Source organism: Lytechinus pictus, chromosome 8 (genome assembly GCF_037042905.1).
Source record: "Lytechinus pictus isolate F3 Inbred chromosome 8, Lp3.0, whole genome shotgun sequence".
In the NCBI taxonomy this organism is placed as follows: Eukaryota; Metazoa; Echinodermata; class Echinoidea; order Temnopleuroida; family Toxopneustidae; genus Lytechinus; species Lytechinus pictus.
In genome coordinates, this window is record NC_087252.1 from 8,871,379 (window position 1) to 8,886,456 (window position 15,078).

The 15,078-nt window shown below is 37.0% G+C and overlaps 1 protein-coding gene across 1 annotated transcript in view; it reads right to left on the reverse strand.

Moving 5' to 3' along the window:
• Positions 1-9,223, reverse strand: part of LOC129267262 (sushi, von Willebrand factor type A, EGF and pentraxin domain-containing protein 1-like) — a 30,115-nt gene extending 20,892 nt beyond the window's left edge. Inside the window, exons 1-2 of the mRNA XM_064103537.1 lie at positions 9,065-9,223; positions 7,776-7,976 (exon numbers count right to left, since the gene is read on the reverse strand). Coding sequence (XP_063959607.1) covers positions 7,776-7,976; positions 9,065-9,137 — 274 coding nt within the window. The 5' untranslated portion in view covers positions 9,138-9,223. The remainder of the gene's footprint in view (positions 1-7,775; positions 7,977-9,064) is intronic.
• Between the last annotated feature and the right edge of the window lie 5,855 nt (positions 9,224-15,078).

Here is a 15,078-nt window from a genome sequence, read left to right on the forward strand (position 1 = left end):
CGAAGCTGGTGACATTTTTAATAGCGAGGGTGACGTGACAGAGTGTTCTATGAGGCGCCTGGCTAGACGCATGAAATTCCCGCACAGCAAAAACTGTGGTGTTAACCGGTGTACATAAAGGACCACACCAGTCATTTTACTCCGGTGTTAAATTGACTCCCTAACCTATAGGGTTAGGGAGTCGAGTCGAGTCGAGTTGTTGTGCTATGCTGTTTCATTTTCGATTTTGGACTATCTTTTGGATTTATATAGGAATTAGGATTTATACCTTGGATCCTTTTGGATTTTGCTATTGCTAATTTTGGGGAAATTCGGATTGCAGAAGGGTAAGCTGACATTTTTGGGCCTTTCACGCACTCTGCACTTAGATATAGCGAGGGTTTGAATTTCCCGCCAAACCACAATGGCGGGCGCCACTAACGTGGCGGAGAATCTAGCTCACCGCAAGCCTCCAGAAGAGGAGGGAGGTTTTCAAGTAATAAGAAAACTAAAATTAGCCAAGAAAAGAATGAGAGAAGGTAGTTTAAGTGATGTTGAAGAGCTGGCAGCGGATACCGATTTTGGCACACCGCCGTCAACTCCTTTCAAAACAGGAATAAATGCCCCAAAAGCAGACCTCCTAAAGGTACTCTTAGTACCCATTGATAGAAATAAAAACCTTAGTGTAGTTAATGAACTAACTGTCAAGAAGGATATTGGAAAGGCTTGCAGGTCTCCCCCTGACTTCATTAAGTTTGTACGAGGTGGGAAGGGTCTCTTAGTAAAGTGTAAAAATGACAAGCAACGTAAAGCCTTAACTCAGATACCAGAGATTGGCAATATTCCAGTCAAAATAGAGGAAAAAACCTATGCCTCGAAAGGGGTCATATTTGGAATTTCTCTAGAAACTTCTGAGGAAGATATTCTGAAGGAGCTAGAACAAAGCAGAGTAGTGAAGGTTGAGAGAATGAAGAAACGAATTGAGGGTGATTTGAAGCCCCTAAAGACAGTAATATTGTTCTTCTCTACCCCCCAAATAAGTTCCAGAACATGTTGAATTTTGCTTCCAGAAAATAAGAGTCAAGGAATACATTCCACCAGCACCCAGGTGCTTTAAATGCCAAAGATACGGGCATTTAGCAAGTGGATGTAGTGCTAAGGAAAGGTGCCCCAGATGTGGCCTAGGACATTCGGTAGAAAATTGCGAACTGGAGCGACAACATTTCAAATGTGTAAATTGCAATGGTAATCATTCGGCTGCTTATAAAGGTTGTGAGGCATCAAAAGAAGCACAAGAAGTGCAGCAAATTAAAGTACAAAATCGCATCTCATATGCGCAAGCAGTGAGACTACGCTCCGAACAAAACGAGGAAATTAAGCAGGGAAAACGTTTTGTAAACAAGGCAGAAATTAAAAAAGTAACAAATCCAATTAATAGAATAAACACTCAGAAAGGAAATGCAGTTTCTGATCAAACCGAAATGGAAATCGTCTCGGATTCGCAATTTTCTACCAAAACAGAGGTGACAAGTAAAATGTCTGAGAATGTAGGCCAAACGCATAGTAATTTCTTGAAAGGTGCTTCAGACATCACACTTATTTCTTTCTTTATTAGACTAATCAGAATAGTAACAAAGCCTGACTGTAATCCATTTGATGAAATAACACATATTTTGAAAGATACTCTGGGTTTACATCCCACAGACGTTGATTTACAGTCGATTCGCAGCCTATTCTACTAGTCTGATCACCCTCGTGGCATTCAGCATTCTCCAGTGGAATGCACAGGGTCTTGAATGCCACGGGGATGAGCTTATTAGATTTTTGAATCAACAAAAAGACCCTTAGAAATTATTTGTGTACAAGAAACTTGGTTAGAAGAGGGGAGGGTCTTACAGATACCAGACTATATATGTGAATATAGGAATAGAAAAGGAGGGTCCCGAGGGGGTTGCGCTATATACGTCCATTCCTCACTAAACTACAAAGGTGTTTTTAAACACGATGATCTGGAGATCATATCATTAGAAATTTTATTGGATGATGAGATTTTAAATGTAGTTAATTTCTACAACCCGTGCAGCAAACTTAGCACAGATTCGCTGAATGAACTTTTAAAAAATGTGAGGGGGAAAAACTTTGTAATATTGGGAGACTTTAATGCCCATAATACATTATGGGGCAGTAAAAAAACAGATGCTAATGGCAAAGTAGTGGAAGAATTTGCAAACGAGAGAAATCTTGTTATCTTAAATGATGGAAGTGCCACTAGAGTAGACTACCACACGGGTAATTTTTCTTGTTTGGATCTAACATTAGCCCCTCCTTGTACAGCGAACAAAACAACGTGGCAGGTCCTGAACAACAGCTTTGGAAGTGACCATTATCCATTGTTAAGCCAGTTGAACATACTGAAAGGGAATGGTACGCAAACAAAGATCGACCACTCCCAGTCTATCAGTTCAATGTTATCCACAAAGAATGTAAATTGGGATGAATTTAGGCGGCAAACTGATGAGCAGTGGAATACCTTACAGAAAGGAGGCAAGGTCATAGAGTTCGATTCTTTCATGGAATCAATTAAGATTACCCTGGAAAATTTGAAAGGACATCGAGCTACCAAGAATATTAAGAAAAACCCAGTACCATGGTGGAATAAAGAATGTTCCTCTAAAATAAAGGAGAGAAATAGAGTAAGGAGCAAATTGAAAAGTTATGTAATACCCCCTCCAGATTTATTGGAGGATTTTAAGAAGAAAAGATCTATTGCCCAGAAAACTTTAAGGCAAGCCAAAAGAGTTTACTGGGAAAAGTACTGTCAAGACATTGATCGTTTTACTCCTTTATCCGAGATCTGGAATATGATTAAAAGGATCAATAATGATGGTATTTCGCCCAGGAAAAACATTGTTCTCATGCGAGAGAATAGTTCCGTTGTTACTGGCAATGACGTTGCGGATACTTTCGCCAACCACTTTAAAAACATAAACGATAGTTTTAAGGGCAAAGTTTTTACCCCTGAACAAATAGATATTGTTAAAAAATATGAGGACATCATATCATCATTTGGTGATGCTAAGGGTAGTAGTGTCCTTAATGAACCCTTTACCATGTACGAATTGAGAATATCTTTAAAAAAATGTAAAAAGTCTTCTCCAGGTAAAGATGGTGTTGGGTATGAAGTATATAAAAATCTCTCACACAAAGGGAGAGTGATAATGTTAACTATACTTAATAGAATATGGGAAACAGGAATTGTTCCCCTCCAATGTAAGCATTGCGTCATAGTCCCAATATTGAAACCACACAAGGAAGCTACAGACGTTTCTTCCTACAGGCCTATCGCTCTTAATGACTGTTTCATCAAAATAGTTGAGAAAATCATCAAAGAAAGAATGGTATGGTTCACGGAAAAACATAGTTTGTTACCATCTTGCCACAGTGCTTTTAGAAAGGCAAGAAGCACAAAAGACAATATAACCCAACTTGAAAATGACATTCAAAAAAGTATTGGGAATAAAGAACATACCCTGGCCGTTTTCTTTGACATGGAGAAGGCTTATGATAGACTATGGAAGGAAGGCTTGATTTATAAACTTAATAAACTTGGTTTCCAAGGCAACATGGTCAAGTTCTTATGGAACTATTTAAGCGGGCGCTCTTTCCAGGTCAGGGCAAATAAGTACCTCTCAGTTATACAGGACATAGATGAAGGGCTACCGCAGGGTAGTTCCCTAAGTCCCGTCCTTTTCAATTTAATGTTGTCGGACATACCAATGGACGAATCTGTCAATATTTCTATATACGCAGACGACTGTGTTGTATGGAAAAGTGGAAAAAACATTGATTTTCTAAAAAGAAAAGTACAAACCTATGTGAATATCCTAAATGAGTGGTTCAACAGATGGGGTTTTACCCTTTCTAAAGAAAAATCTGTTACTTTGCTTTTTAGTAACACTAACAAATGTGTACAGATTGAATTAGATGAGGTCCCCTTACCACAAAAGGACGAACATCTATTTTTAGGAGTAGTACTGGATAGAAAGTTAACCTGGAGACCACATATAAATATGATTGTAACAAGAGCAAAAAGGAAAATAAATATAATGAAAAGACTAGTGGGAACTAAGTGGGGAAGTAGTTATAAAAGCCTTTTGACTTTTTATAAAGTGATCATTAGGCCATTGTTGGATTATGCAGCAGAAGCATATGATTCAGCTCATGATCATGTGAAGAACTTCTTGTTGACTATTCAATACCAGGCTTTAAAATTGTGCACAGGGGCGTTGCCGGGTACCTCCCTGGAATCCTTACAGGTAGATACTGGTGAATTACCACTCGATCTGAGAAGATACATGCTTAGCAAGGTTTACAAAGCAAAAATAAGACAAAACGCCAAACACCCACTCCAATCTTCATTGAAGAACTGTTGGCAATTTGAATACGAAAAAAATAAGAAAGCACGAAAACCTTTTGGTTTGAGAGTTTTGGAAGATGAGATATACTACACAACTGAATCTTTTCAGTCTTATACACCCTTGCCTCCTTGGCATCTCTCTCCACCAGAAGTGTCATTGAAGCTGCATGAGCTTGTATCCAAAAGTGATAACGTTTTTTATCAATATAACACAACTGTGGAGTATATTAATACAAAGTGGAGAGAGAATCTCCATATTTACACTGATGGTTCTAGAGACCCAGTGCACGGCAATGCCTCTGCTTGTTTTTACGTGCCTGCTATGCGGGTAATTGAATGTAAAAGAATGCAAAATTTTACATCATCGTATAGATCAGAATTGGTCGCCATTGTTCTGGCATTGCAGTGGTTGGAAAATTTGAATGTTTATAATAAAGTGGTAATTTTTACCGATTCTCTGAGTGCTATCGAAGCAGTGAAGGAAAACAACGATGATAATTTCGTTAGAGAAATCATAAATACCGCTACTTGTCTAAAATATAAAGGTATATTGATTTGCTTAGAGTGGATTCCTTCTCACTGTGGGGTTAATGGAAACGAAACGGCTGACTTCTATGCAAAGGCAGCCCTAAAACAAGAAATAGAGATAAATAATGGTTTGAATATCCAAGAAACAAAAAAGATTGTAAGAGTCCTTGCAAGAAATGAATGGCAGAAGAGATGGGACAAGTCAACTTCAGAATTAAGAAAATACCAGAAAGTTGTATCAGAAAAAACACCCTTTGATTATCTCTGCACAGACAAAAGTGGTGAAAAAATGATCCACAGATTACGTTTGGGAGGTTTGGGTTTGAATGACTTCCTTTTTAAGACGGGAAGACACACAACTGGAAAGTGTGATTTCTGCAATGAAAGAGAAACGATTTACCACTTCTTATATGTTTGCCCTAGATTTATAATTCAACGAGCCCTATTACTTGCTGAATTAAATGTTAACAATATATCTGATGCGGAACGTAAAGTGGAGAATCTCGCAGTAAAGACCCAAAGTGCACTTATCAGATATTTCAAAAGGACTTATAGATTTCAATATGGTTGCCAGGATGGCAACCATTACAACAGGGTGTAGTCAAGACTTCGTAACCATAATACTTTTTCTGAGCAAGGTGTATATATAATATTATTCATCGATCTTGGGGGGTAATTGTTTATGATGTAATCGATGATGTTTTCACCTAAATAGTCTATGTGTGCACCTTTCTTGTCACTTTCACTTTATCATATGGCCCTTGAATGTCAGTATTTACTCTACTGTAAATGTTTTTTTTTTGTTTGTTAAAAAGTTATATAAAAAAATGTTGATATTGATCTGATCGATTTGACATAAATTTTCACCTGCGGAATTTTAAATGGAGTTCTACGAGGTATCGGATAGAGCGCCACCTGCTCACGTTTGAGAGACATAGGGAGTACAATTTGTTTGTACGCCTGAGACGCCCTCGAAATGTACCTCGAGCGGGCTTGTCAGGATAACGTACTAATACAGGGCAGGAGAGGTGGTCTTGCACGATTTCCTAGGAACTTTTCTTTCCTATCTTTCCTTTACTTTTTTTAACTGATATAGATTGAACAAAGAAATTATTCTTTTTGAAAAAAAAGGGAAAGCAAATTTACAAGGCAACAATAGTCAAAACTGACTAGTTTGCCTATTTAAAATAACAACAACAACAACAACAACACCTATAGGTGTTATTACAACACCTTTGGTTGTTATATTTACACTCTTTGGTGTTATGTTCAATCTCTAGGGTGTAATTTTAACACCTCAGGGTGTGGTCCTCTATTAACACCAACTGGTGTCAGTTTTAACACCACAGTTTTTACAGTGCGGGCTCGATCCTCGGCAACAAAGGAATTCATTCAATTGACTTTGCTGTTTTATCCTATAATCAAATAAATGGAAATTTTGTTCGTAATCTTTGTAGCTATGTGTGTAAAAAAAAGTAACATGTGAAGATTATAAAGAGACTCAAGCCTCTGTAACATTTTTCTATTTTAATTCTACAGTTGCTACTTGAAAAATTGTTTTAGCAGTTGTAGTCATTGTAATCATGATTATCATACGCATCTCACTAAACAAATTTAGCGAGCGCGAAGCGCGAGCTGAACAAATTATATTCAAATCAGAAAAAGGGACATTTTAAGGACTGAATTCGGGAATTCATGAAGAGCAGACATATCTCACCAATCCACTAAAGCGGGAGTATGCACTGATTGAAAATGTTCTATATTCACACCTAAAGAGGGGGCAATCACCAAAGGTAGTCATGAAAAAGAAGAATATGTCACTCCACAAAACAATAATAACTTGAATTGCAAGGAAATATATTTGATGTACATTATGTTGAAAACGGCATGTTTAAGCAAAACATGATTATATATCTCGTTAAACCAACAATGCGAGCACCAGGAAAGATGAGCACATAGGCCCTGAGCAAATTATATTTCATGAATATTCATTAGATAGACTGATGATGTCAAATCCCCACTTTCCTTTTGCTTAAGTTATTGCATGGAATCATAATTGTTTCATTTTTTCATACACGTGTAAATAATGTGTCTCCTTTGTGATGAAATAAGTTACAGCAATGAATATCTAATGCACTAAATCAGTTATCAATCCAATGTTTTCGGTTCTTGGTAGAAATACTTTGAATAAACCTATAATTTCATATAATAAAATACAAAAGAAGAAGTGGGGATATGACACCATGAAGTTGCTTATTGGTATTCATGAAGACATGCCTAGAACTGTTTCACCATAATAATGCAAATCTTTAAAATGCCAAAACTATGTTATTTCTAGTTCGATTTTGATCACATTTTCAGTATTTGGTCTGTCTGATTTGTTTTCTTTATCATATCTAAATCATATTATTTCCAGCCCAGATCATCCATTTACGGAGCGTCACGCCATATGTACTTAAAGATTCTAGGCCAACTTCTTTCCTAAAAATGAGAAAATTTTTCATTTTTTCCATTGACTTTGTAATTCAATCCATAGATCAACATTAAGAAAACAGATACTACCAATTTATAGAACTTTACAGATTAATGTTCAGACACGTGTTATATGACACATATGTTGGTAGTTTTGTTAAACATCAATCAATATAATTCAATCAATCGATATTTAGATACACTGGGTGAAAAGAAAAAGGAAAATGTTTCTGAGCCAAAGACTCTCTGTCCCCTTCTGTAAATCTTCCTGCAAACACTAAAATCAAGTTTTAGGCAAATAAAAGTTCTTTATGTTTTTTACCATGAATATTAGTCTATATTAAGACAAATAAATGTTAAACGCAAACAAATTACATACCACACCGAGGCCATGCTGGGATCCATACTCCGTTCGAGCATTGTGACGTCACAGAATGTTGCGGGACCGCACCGGTATCACAACTGATTGATACTTCAACCTCGTACCCGTTCGGGATTCCCTCGGACCAGAACCCTCCGGCTCCCCTTACCGTGTACCGCCCTAAACGGCTTGTTTCAGGCATGCATGGCGAGGTACCAACTAGGGACGATAATATTTAAATATATACCGATGAAAAGAAATCCATCTTTAAAATAAAATACCGACATGACCGATGGCTTTTCAGGCTCTGATGTACTGCTGAAGATTAGTCAGCTAAATATTGTCATATGTCTACATAATTAAGGAAATAATATATGGACTTTTAACAGTGATTAATAAAAAAAATGAATTGGTTGAGCACCCCCCCCCCCCCCCCCCGGCCTTCGTCATTTTTCTGGTCCCGCGACGTACAAAAAATACGTCGAGTTCTTTTCCGGTTATGGACAAAGGTGCTTAGACGTAGTATGTCTTTTTTATATGAACACCGCCTATTTCTATCTGCAGTAATTCCAAAACTATTTCAACGTATTAATCCATAAATAACGAGAATGAATTATTTAAAAAAAATGCATTATATATGACTTAAAAGTTTGTGTTTTTTTGTTTGGTATAAATATTACAACTTTTTCATATCCTAAAGGACTGGGCCAAAATCTAGTGATATCGGGGTGTTGACGAAAAGAGTATGATCATAGGCCTTAATTTTCTTCGTGTTACAGTGAAAAACTTAGCACGTTGTTTAAGCCTGTCACTCTAACAACAGGTTGTTTAAACTTTTTTTTTATTGTTAAAACTTAAAAAAAAAACTTGTTTAAAAAGTTTAAACAGTTGTTTAAAAAGTCTAAACATTTGTTTAAAAATTTTAAACAGTAGTTGTTGGAGTGACAGGCTTAAACAACGTCCTTAAAATTTTAAACAGCATTTTACAGTGAGCAATACGTATTCGACATACTATTAGGGCATACCCTAGGCAAAAGTCCAAGTCGATATAGGGGGGGGGGGTACCTTTAAATGTGGAAAATAAGTTTTGATGGATATTTGTATCAAATAAATAGGTAGGATCATCATTTTCAAGAGAGGACTCCCCCGCGCCTCTGGTTTGTACGGACGGACATTCGTTATTTACGGCGTGCGAGGAAACAATCAGCTTATTATTTTTTTTTTCTACCACCACACTTTCGGCTCAGCACCCACCCCTACTTTAATTTGACCTAGGTGAGAACTAAAGAAAAAAGAACATTTCTTACCGCAAATTGATGCAAAAAATAGTTGAATGTAGATACAACTATAAACAATGGTGTCAACTCTGCTCATTCCCATATTGACCAAGTAGCATGAACACTTGAATGCGAAATGTAAGGTATAGTTTGAGGCAGTTAAGGTGTGTCGTGTTGGATATATCAACTGTATTTATTTGTGTTTAACTTCCTTTCCGGAAGTGTATTTGAAGATCACCTTTCAGGTCCTGGACACTTTCCGATTCTTTGAGGAAATGAAAGGAAATTCGAACCCATATGACGCATGCATTCAACAAAATGTTTATATAAAAACAGATTAAGAATACAAATTATCTGGTTTAGCTCTTATTCTAAGAGTTAAAGTGATTTTTGTGCCATTAACTAAGGAAGAATTACTGAAACAACAAAAATTGTCCTTTATACGCAATAAAAACTGAGTTCCAAGAGAAACTGATTAAATTTGACAAGGGCACTACACATCATTCACTTTTCTTCATCGAAGGTAAAAAAAATTACAAGAGAAAGACCAATGAAAATGGGATGGAATTAAACCTTCTTAGTTTATTACACATTCATTCACGGGCACGTTTTAGTGATTGGCTCAATCATTCAGAAGCTAAATGAATTATGATAAGAACTTAAAATTGACTGGAACAATTGCACAGCCACTCATGGATCCGCGGGGGATGCCATGGAAAGCGGTGGATAATCTGAAAACAAAGGGTATCTATATTTAGTACTTCAAACAGCCGCACAAGTAGCCAAAAAGAAAAACACCCAAAGCACCATGGTCTTCGTCTAATGAGGGCTACTGATGTGGAATATTGTATAGCTAAATAGAAATTACGATAAATTTTCTCTGCTAGATTCGAGTCTAGTACAGTCAGTCCTTGGTCGAAATGCCCGAAGAAACCATAGCATTCATAGTAGTAGCTGCATTCTATTGCTTTCAATTGTGTTTCTGGAGACCATATACATGATATACGAGAGAGAGAGAGAGAGAGAGAGAGAGGGGGGGGGGGGGAGTCAAATCACAAGAACATGTAATGTGCAGTGCGCCTTCTTGGTTTGCACTAGGTTGAATTCAAATACTTTATTTAGATATTCGTTTTAATACCGTGCGTATCAAAAAAAGTTTACACTTAAAACAAATCCTGTAAAATTATACATTTGTAATATCCTGAAGATTTTTCCACATTTTAACATTTGGTAGAGATTCATTCAACAAATTACGATATAACTGTCGAAAATATTTCCGCTTGACTGAGCACCACTTACTTTTTTAAAGTTAGTGAAAGATGATTTGCGCAGAACTTTGAAATAGTTATGTGAAGAAAGGAAGACATTAATCATGAAGAACACGTGGAATTTAACTAGTAAAATTGATTTGAAGATTTCTTTTACCTTTTTTTATACTTGTTTCCTTGCCCAAAACACTTCGAAGAGTGCATTGCGCCCCACCCCACACCCCCATACACCGAGGCCATCGTGACGATATTTGCTTCACACTGAGCTGGGATTTACATGAAATGGCCTAGGCCTGATTTTCATTATGTTAATCATTGTCAAGCTTGGGAAAAGTGTGGAGAAACAAGGCATTAAATGAAAAATGAAATGTAAACCCCACTTTAAATGATAAGAACTTAGTGAAAAAATGCTGGAGATGTCTGATATAAAGTTTTGTTCAGATTTAGTTATGTCCTCAGATCCAGCTGGCACTAAAAGGTTACATGTTGTGCTTACTAAGTGTTGAAATTTCAATTTGGGTGGCAAAATTGTTACAAAATGCTTGAATGTATCCGTTTATTTCAATTGACTAAAAGTTCAAGGGAAATGTATAAAAAATGTTTCGCAGGGTAAGTTTGATTTTGCCCTTTCCCCTTGACACAGGATGAAAACGAGCATTTCTGCGCAAAAAGATTTCTGCGAGCTTCACAAAAATGGACAATGCTCACTGAAGCGTAACATTCTGTCAAAACTTTTATTTTCATTGGATAAATGAGACCCGAACCTAAGATTATATGTGAAAAATAGTCCACCCGTTGTATATTTTTTAATTCCCAGGGCTTTTTCAAAGTGTAAACTTTTTTTGATACGCACTGTATATTATCTTCATCCTATTTTGTCATTATCATACAGATGAAATAAAAGGAAGTTATGGTGTATTATGAAAGACAGAGTGAAAGCACCTTTAACTTATCTTAACTTGTCTCACATAGGCAGTGGCGTAGCTACGGGGGGGGGGGGGGTGGGGGCACGTGCCCCCCCCCCCCCCCTGAGATTTGGTGTGCCCTCCAGTCGGCGATCAGTCGGGTCGTCTGCGACTGGCTTGCGACTGAGTGAGGGGAGATGTGACGTCACAGCTCTTGTCAGCTTGATAGTCACAGTACAGCTTTGGTCACAGACGTAGAGATATATACAGACCAGTCAGAGACAAGTCGCAAGGAAAATCGTAAGGATTCGACAGATTTGACATGTCGAATCCTTATGACTCGACTGAATCGCAAGCTCAGTTCAACTTTCAGCCAATTAGATAGGAGAGTTGGGAGAGTTGGGAGAGTTGCACGACGCGTATATGATACACAATGCGCATACGCATCAGTAAGCGCAATTTCTCAGTTGCTATGGCAAAAAGCAAAAAGCGCATGCGTCAGTCGCAAGGTGTGCGGTGTCGTGGCTAATGACTACCAACGAACGTAGAGGGCAGCAACACACAAGCGTGTTGCTCTAGATCTAAGGAAGGTCAAATCCGCTCGAATTTTGTGACCACTCTAAAAAATAAGGTGGGTTTTGGGGAACTTTGTAGAGTTGATTTTTTTTCATTTGTTAATTTTAGATATTTCTTAATGAAAAACTTTTAGATCGGTTATTCTGGGTAATAATATAAAAAATATTACTACTATTTTTGAAGAAAATATTTTACCTTAAATAATCATGATTTTGACATTTTTCCTCATTTTGGAATATTAAGTCTATGACGAGGATACCTCTGGTCTGTTATTTTCTTCTGCTAAATTTCGCTGCACCACTAATAAATGCATAGACAACCACCGTAATAATCGAGGTCATTTTTCTGGCCTGGGTGCGCCGAGTCTGGGCCGGTCGTGTAGCTAGCTAGTGACGCTGATGATGCGCTGGGGCTTCAGGCGACTCGTCATAGATCTTCTAGCAACTTAGACAATGACGTCTAATTTGCCTGGCCTGATTTGAAGGGTAATGGCTTCAGGGCTGATGTTTATCAACGATGATTGTTCAAGGTTAGATTTCAAATTTTAAATGTCATTTGACTTTTAAGTCTATAAATCTGAAATAAAGGTGCTGTATCCCCGAAATCCGGGTCTAAATTTCAACTCCGAGTCCGAGACCATGGCATGGACGGCGAAAAACAACAACCCATGCATCGGATGCATTGCATTGGCTGCGCGCAGTGCTGCAGCTGCACTGTGATGATGGGAGAAAACAACGAACGTAGAGGGCAGCAACACGCTTGTGTCAAGGCCCTATATAAACAAGGTTGCGACACCGGAAGTAGCCGTCATTTGCTCATGGAGCTTTTGAATAGTTCCAAACTCACCGAAGTTTGTGTACAAAGTCAATGGGAGAGATTTTTCGACAGCAAATTTCAGGTAATTACAATTGTTATTAAGAAAAACAAAATTATAGTTTTTAAAGAGAATTTTATGTGCTTCATTTTGATATGATTGGTTTGCAATAATTTTGAATTTTAACATGCTTTTTTACTAATTTTTAATAGTTCCAAGGCGTAAACATGACAGTAAAGATACGGTATGGGACTGGCAACTGTAGCCGGCAGTGCGGCTGGCTTAGTAGCCCGATATACGCTGTGGTTGTGTTTCCTGACGGGCCGGGTTGGGTGTCCGGACTCACGACATCTCCTTTAATTTTGAAAAGTTTACAAAAAATACAAGCAATGTCTTTGATTTTTTTAAAGCTCAGAATGTAAGAAAATATTATAAAGAACAAATAATGATGGTGATAAGCATTATTCAAGCTGTATTTTTTGCTTTATTTTGCTGAGAAGTTAGATAAAATTAAAAAAAACAAGTCAGTGAGATAAACAACAGCAAGCCTAAACTTCTACAATACAAATACAAGGCTTCATTTTTCAGTGTCCGGACACCAAACCCCTCATCGATGTTCCACAGATCCAAAACAAATTTCCTGAAAATGAATCCCAAATTTTCTGAAATTCATAGACAATTCCTGGAATTTTCCATTTTGATTTTTAATGAAAATCTGGCAATATTAATAATTAATACAGTGAGCCTAAATTTGGTCCAAGAAGTGACCAAAATCAAAAAATAATTTTTTTTTGTTCATCATGTCCTCTTGAAAAATAGGAACAAAATTACGAAATGACGAGCGCAGAAAATTTTGAGCTCCGACGACGGAGCCTATGTCTGGATCCGGAGGAAGATCTAATGTTAGATCTAAATCTTTGTAAAATATTACATGAATATTTTAAAGTTGCTACGGTAAATTGTCATTTAATTGTAATCATGGGCGGATCCAGGATTTTCCAAAAGGGGAGGCACATTTTCCTGAGGAAAAAATTGACATGCAAAAATAAAAGGTACTTCACGTTCAAAGGGGGGGGGGCACACTTCTGCATTTCTACATTACTACAATTTTTGGATTTCCCTGAATTTCCTGGAATTTTTTTCATTTCTGGAACCTTTCCTGGAAAAAGTAAAAATTTCTCGAATTGCGGGAAGAGTGGAAGCACCCCATCCTCTTGCACTCTCCAACCACTCTTTCTGTCTTGAGTCTATGCAACATTCATGTACAATGCACACTCAAAAAGACAGATCCATTCAGTTATTTGTTTTCATTCTAGACTTAGAAATCTTTTTTTTTTATTCACAAGAGCGCTCAAAAACTTTTAATTTTGAGCATATTTTTGTGAGGCCCTCTGTGACTGATGCAGATCTTCATCTCCACAGACTCTCTTTTTAATCTCTTTTTAATTAGAAAAAAATCATAAATTTCAAGAATTTAATTTAGTTTTGTGCCAAGGCATTTTTTTATGATGATGAATTCACTGTATGGTCAAAATTGACTATTCCAAAATATCAAGTATTCATCCAGTCTAGATCAAGAGAAAATTGACAATCTTGTTGACAATCTTGTTCACCACACAGGTTACTAACTGTGGACAAGGTTATCACAACCTTGTGATAAAAGTGGTGTTAGCTTAGCACTGCATTTTTTAAAAGTGGTTTAAGACCACATGGATGTTATCACAACCTTGTAGTATTGGACAAGTGCCCCTATCATACCACTAGTTGCATGTCCGGACAGGTTGGGTATCTAGACCAAAAATTTCTTCGACTAGGCCAAGTAATTTGAAATGGTTTGGAATTAAAATCAATTCTTTGTAGTTTTTCAAAGAAACTTTAAAGGCCTAATTTAGCATACATGCACATGTAGACCTCTACTCTGTTGATATGTATGGTGTGATAACTAAGTAATTACAAAAGCCAATGATAATACGTGCTTAGTTGACAAGATAATCATTGATGCACCAAACTTATCTAAGTTAGATCTAAATTTGGTTTTTTATTCAATTTGATTGTGGAAAATAAAATAGGCCCTACATGTAATTGCTGCCGATTGATCTGTTTTGGATGAGAGGAACTACTGGATAAGCCAGTATGCTGTAATAAGATGTGATTATATTACATACATGTAGGGCTACATTGTGCAGTCAATCTTTCTTATTTCCTTGAAATGTTCTCCTTTAAATCTTTCATCATGTATCATTCCGCCTGTCTTCTGACCGCATTTTGTGCAATGTTGGATGAGTTCGACTCTCATGAAGTTCCAAATTTAAATTAAGAACTTTCATTGGTGGCAACAGCATAAAATGAGGGTCAATCTCTCACTCTCTACCTATTGTTTCTTTTATTTCATATTTAGTGTACATGTAATGATAATATAGTTGGATCATGCATTAATTTAGATAGCTGTAAAGAGGTTGTTTTATTAAGCAAATACATTTT